This window comes from Halyomorpha halys, unplaced genomic scaffold, assembly GCF_000696795.3.
Source record: "Halyomorpha halys isolate HHAL.00 unplaced genomic scaffold, Hhal_1.1 Scaffold97.1, whole genome shotgun sequence".
NCBI classification, from domain to species: Eukaryota; Metazoa; Arthropoda; class Insecta; order Hemiptera; family Pentatomidae; genus Halyomorpha; species Halyomorpha halys.
In genome coordinates, this window is record NW_027108815.1 from 1159009 (window position 1) to 1165653 (window position 6645).

The 6645-nt window shown below is 34.0% G+C and overlaps 1 protein-coding gene across 1 annotated transcript in view; it reads left to right on the forward strand.

Annotated features, from left to right (window-relative positions):
* Positions 1-6645, forward strand: part of LOC106677382 (serine/threonine-protein phosphatase 6 regulatory ankyrin repeat subunit B-like) — a 20382-nt gene that overhangs the window by 3361 nt on the left and 10376 nt on the right. The window contains exon 2 of the mRNA XM_024363612.2: positions 2949-6640. Within this exon, the coding sequence (XP_024219380.2) occupies positions 2949-6640 (3692 nt within the window). The remainder of the gene's footprint in view (positions 1-2948; positions 6641-6645) is intronic.

A 6645-nucleotide genomic window follows, 5' to 3' on the forward strand; every position in this document is an offset into this window, starting at 1 on the left:
TATTCATTATAAATTAATTCTTAAAACATTATTAAAAAATACATTTCTTGCGTTATGAACACATTCACAGCCAAAAATTGGTTATCTCGTTATTGTTGGCCATAATGGCTTAGGCGATTTTTATCATCAGTCAATTACCTATAAATCTTCTTAAATTAGGAAAGAATACGAACGATCATAGTGTGCTGAAATAGCTATTATTTCCAAAGGTACACTTATTACAACAATTAGTTTTCAATTCCTGTTTCTCCTAATCACTATATCAACACTACTGAGTAACCTGTATCAACATTCCAGGTTTGCCACATCTTCATTATATTTTCAATTTTATCAATTCAATCAAATTAGTGTTTAAAATCTATAAATTTTAATTACATTTTATTTATTGTAAAAAAAAAAAAAAAAAAATCCTCACGATCATAAATTAACTTGGCTTAATATTTCAACATAATTAACAGTATAATTCACATTTACAGATATATAAATAGCAATCGTTGTGATAAATTTTTAACAAAGACTAATTAGGGTAATTTGTTGGACTGACCTGGGCAGAATAGCCTGCAAGAAGTATTTTTAAATGATTTAGTTCTAAAATAGTATTAAGATTGCCCCTGAGGATGGTTGAATGGCCGAAACGTTGGACTTATAAAGAAATATAAATTGTTTAGAGACTAAAATGGATAAAATTTTATTTATTTAAACAATATTAACCAGTCTCAAGAAAGTGTTAAGATTATAAATAAAAATTATGCTTAATTTTGGATACATGTTCAACCAAAGCTGTTTTATCTGGGTCATGATCCTTATTTTTTATATCATTGTGAAAATATAATGAGGATATGGCAAACCTGGGATGTTGAGTTGTACTGTGATACATATTGTATTGTGTCTGCATATTGTTTCCTAAATGAAGAAGTTTTATAGGTAATTGAGTAGTGATAAAAATTGACAGAGGTACAATGCCCTGCAATAATGTAATAACCAATTTCTGGCTGTGATAGTATGATTAAGGCAAGAAATGTAATTTTTCATAACGTTTTTAGAATTTATTTATAATGAATGAAATGTACTTTGTAATTACAAATTTTAAATTGATATCCTTGAAAACGGTCGGAATGACTGAAACGTAGGAGTGTAGAGATAATAAAAACGTTTTGAGACTATATGAATATTTTTATTATAACTTATAAACAAAACTGTTCCAAACAAGAATTTTATGGAATTTTATTTATGGATACAAGTGAAAACCACAAAAACAGTTTGGAAAATAATATAATTAGAAAAATGGGTAATTTTATATATAAAAAAGGTCAGTCAATATATCATGAAATGAAGGCGTGTGTCTAACATACCAAAATTGTATTTCATATTAGGATTGATTTATTGCATGAAAACATATTTTTATTTTTAAAAAATTAACACACTCTACAAAAACCCAAATTGAAATATTGAGCTCCAATGATAAAGTTAAATATCCCCCTAAACCTAAATACACGTAAAATCATTATTCTCACTAGGATATATTTAAGAGAGATTATTAATGAAATTATAATATGCACAATTTTATGTGAATGAAATGGTTTTCATTTACTAAAAAATACAAAATATCGATCAATTCAAACAATTAAGTAAACATAGAAAATCGAAAAAAAAAATCCCTCCAAAATTTGATTTATTCCTTTCTTAATTTCAACAATTTTTGAAACTTGGATTTGATTTTGGCTGTGACGTCTGATCTATCTTTTGAAATGTATTGTAAATTTTGCAAGTTTATATCAATTTAGGCATTGATGACGTATCGAATAAAAAATATATTAGATATAAATTAGTGTTACAGTCTGATTCCCTATCAGAATTCCTAAAAACTATAACCCCATCTCATTGGAAATTCTAGAATTAAGTGTCATGGAGAATGATTGAAGAAGGTTGCATACTTTTCTGTAAAGGCAGACCATATGCAACGTAATGGTCCAGAGAGTTTAGGAGGTAAAAATGTATACATAGGCATAAACATTACTTGGCTATGACCGTTCTGAATAAATTGACAATAAAAACGAAAAGAGATACACGATGTTCAAAAATTGATGGCAACTTCAATACTACTGGTACTGGTACTGGTACTGGTATTTGGTGGGCGGAACAAGTCCGGCAAGTGGGCCTAGTGGTCCTTTTTGCCAACCCCTGGCGGCTACGTAAGTTGCCGACGGGTACTAACCAAGGTGGGAGTGCAAAGGACCGCCCAAAAATGAATGTTTAACTGCCCCAGGTGGGAATCGAACCCACAACGTTCCGAACCGAGCGCACTGGGACCTGCGCCCCAACCTGCACGTGACCCAACTTCAATACTAACTTTTATTATTGTTTTTGTTTTTTCATTTTTCATATCCCCTATTGAGAATAGTTGGTTAGTAATAAAATATCTTAATTCATCATAATATTTTGAATTTCATTTAACATATTATTGTTCTTGACAAGACGAACGTGTTATATTGGAACTCAAGTTCTCCATAAGCTCTGATTATGTAAAGAAGACTGCCTACTAAACAACTCAATAATTGTAAATTAGAAATCAATTGAGCTCATTTTCATTTATTATTGAATTAAAGAATATATTTTATTTGGACATTTTTTTTTTACTTGATAGAAATTAGTAGTTCAATATTTTTTTTTCTTTGATATTCCAGCTTCTCAACAACTCTATTGATGAAAAAAAAATCATTGTTAAAGTCATTGTAAAACTGAAAAAAAATATTTGAACTCAAATCACTAAATTTGCGTATATACTATTCTAAAACATAATTCCTTAAAACATTTTGACAACTGTTGATTTTTTAATAATTCCCTTTTGAAACCAAACTATTCAATAAATCTTTGTATCTTCTAGTCCAATGTATAAGAATAAAATGGGACAGTACATTAATTTATCAATAATGTTTTGTTTTTTTCAGGTGAACAACGATCAAAAGGAGCTATTTGATTCGAATATTGAATTAGATGATACTTCAGTAAGCTTCCCCATAGTAAATGGTAATTTCAACAAGGTCACCAAAGGTGGACTTACACCATTACATATCGCTGCTAAGGAAGGCAACGAATCCATCATAAATCTACTGTTGTCTTCAAATGTGAGCGTTGACAGTAGAGACGATAATAATGACACTGCTATTCATATAGCACTTGTTAATAAAAATATCAAAATTGCAAAGATACTTATCGTCCACGCAACAGATGTTAATGTTAAAGGATCTTTTGGTCAAACACCTTTACACATCGCTGCTGAGGAGGGATACGAATCCATCGTGAAATTGCTACTTTCCAAAAATGCTAGTGTTGAAATAAGAGACGATTTCGATCAAACTGCAATACATCTAGCACTTCCTAATGAACATCTCAATATTGCTAAGATTCTTATCGACCGCGCAATAGATGTTAACGTTAAAGGATCTTATGAAGTTACACCTTTACATATAGCAGCTGAGCTGGGCTATGAATCTATTGTAAATTTACTACTGTCCAAAAATGCTAGTGTTGAAATAAGAGACGATTTCGATCAAACTGCAATACATCTAGCACTTCCTAATGAACATCTCAATATTGCTAAGATTCTTATCGACCGCGCAATAGATGTTAACGTTAAAGGATCTTATGAAGTTACACCTTTACATATAGCAGCTGAGCTGGGCTATGAATCTATTGTAAATTTACTACTGTCCAAAAATGCTAGTGTTGACATAAGAGACGATGTTAATGACACACCAATACATGAAGCACTTTTTAATGAATACCCCAATATTGCTAAGATACTTATCGAACGCGCAACAGATGTTAATATTAATGGACTTTATGGTCGTACACCTTTGCATATTGCCTCTGAGAAGGGCTATGCATCAATTGTGAATTTACTACTGTCCAAAAATGCTAGTGTTGACATAATAGACGATGAAGATGACACTCCAACACATCTTGCACTTGTTAATGAATACCCCAATATTGCTATGATACTTACCGACCACGCAACTGATGTAAATATTAAAGGATCTCATGGTAGTACACCTTTACATATCGCTGCTAAGAAGGGCTACGAATCTAACGTGGAGTTGCTACTGTCAAAAAATGCTAATGTTAGCATAAGAGACAATTCGAATGACACTCCAATACATCTAGCACTTGTTCATAAAAAACCCAATATCGCTGAGATGCTTATCTATCACGCAACAAATGTTAATATGAAAGGATCTAATGGTCGCACACCTTTAGGTATCGCTGTTCAGGAGGGCTATGAATCTATCGTGAAGCTGCTACTGTCCAAAAATGCTAGTATTATTATAAGATATAGTGACAATAACAGTCCAATTCATCTCGCACTTGAAAAAAATAACTCCAATATTGCTAAGATACTTATCGACTATGCTATGGATGTTAATATTAAAGGAAATGAAGGTCGAACACCTTTACATGTCGCTGCTGAGAAGGGCTTTGAATCTATTGTAAATTTGCTTCTGTCCAAAAATGCTAGTTTTGACAACAGAGACAATGAGGACGACACTCCAATGCATAAAGCAGTGTTCTCAAATCATCTGAATGTGGTTAAAATACTTGTGAGCCACGGTGATGATGTCAATATTAAAGGTTTTTTTGGAAGTACACCGTTACACATTGCCGCTGAGAAGGGCTACGAATCGATCGTAAATTTCCTTCTGTCCAAAAATGCCAGCGTAAACACAAGAGATATTCTAGAGGACACTCCAATACATTTAGCACTTTATAAAAATAACTCCAATATTGCTATGGCACTTATTGACCGTGCTACTGATGTTAATCTTAAAGGATCTAATGGTCGTACACCTTTACACATCGCTGCTCAGGATGGCTACGAATCAATGGTTAATTTGTTGTTGTATAAAAATGCAAGTGTAAGTATAAGAGATGATAAAAACGACACTGCAATTCATAAAGCAGTCTTCTCAAATCGAGTCAATACTGTCAAGATACTTGTGGACCACGGTGCAGATATCAATAGTAACGGAAATAATGGTATGACTCCGCTACATATCGCGGTCGAAAAGGGCTACATATCTATTATCAACTTATTGTTATCGAATAAAGCCAGAGTGGATATAAAGAATCACATTGGCATCACTCCATGGTATTTAGCAATAACACAGAAGAATTTCAACATGACCAGAATCCTTCTTAAGAACGTAACTGACGTTGATTACCTGAGACATAATGGAATGACAGCTTTGATGGTCGCTGCATTGAATGGTGATGAAGCTATTGTGAATTTACTAATTTCAAAAAACGCTTCCTTAGAATTAAGAGAGAATAGCGGTAATGCCGCAATACACTTTGCAGCTTCGGGTGGAAACGTTGAAGTGATTAAGATGCTTCTTGATCGCGGTGCAGATGTCAATAATAAAGGAGAAAATGGAAAGACACCTCTCAATTTCGCGGTTCGTAAAGATTATGAAAATTCAAAGATATATCTCAAAGAAGAACCTAACATTCCAGACATTGCTGGTCTGGGAATAATGAACAACACTACGATAGATTCAGCGATAGGAAATGAAATAGTCATCACAATGAGGACTCTCGTTGAATACGGGGCCGAAGTGGATTCTCAAAATCTTCTAGACCAAACAGTGCTCCACGAAGCTGCTGCTATAGGTTATGCTCCAGTTGTCGGCTATCTGCTGTCCCAGAAAGCAAGTGCCAGTATCGAAGATTTTGTTTGCTTCACCCCTCTGCAGTGGGCGGCTAATAATGGAAATTTAGATGTGATAAAGACCTTGCTAGAATACGGAGATGACGTCAATAGAAGAGGTTGTAATAATGTCACGGCCTTACACCTAGCGATCAGAAGAAACGACACTCTGCTAATTAAATTCCTTTTGTCTAACAATGCTGATGCAAATGTTTTGAGCGAAGATGGGCGAACACCGTTAGACTTAGCCTTTGATCCTTTATCTGAAGAAGTGATAAGATTACTCCTAGATAATGGAGCCAAGGTAGAGGATAATAGTTTCATAGGTTCGAAGATTCTTTTCGATGCAGTTTCAAATAAATTAATAGATATTGTAATGCTACTTTTGGGTAAGACTGAAAATTTAGCTTCCTATCCAACGATCATTCTGAACCATGCTATTGGGACGCGGTTCACAGAAGGAATTGATCTGCTCATCTCTTACGGAGCAAATATTATGCAAAAAGATATCCACGGCAATCTCCCCCTTACTTTAGCCGTTTTGTCAAATCGAACTGATTACGTGAAATTAATTTTGAAAACAGGTTCGAGTAGAATTGCTAAGAAGGATTTCCTTAATGTTTTAGATGCAGTTTGTGATGTAAAGGTCGTTACGTCTCAAAATAACGTGATAGAGATGCATAATGTGACAGCACTGCACGTCGCCTCCTACCACGGCTTCAATGAAATGGTTGGACTGTTGATATCTTATGGTGCCTCATTGGAGGTTAGGGATAAAAGGGGATATACCCCGCTTCACTACGCCTGTGACAGTCATATTGAAGTTGTGAAACTCCTTTTGGATTCCGGATCCAATAAAAACTCTGTCGATATCAACGGTACGACTCCACTTCACGTCGCCTCCAGACAAGGGATGTTTGCTATTGTCGAATCACTGCTTT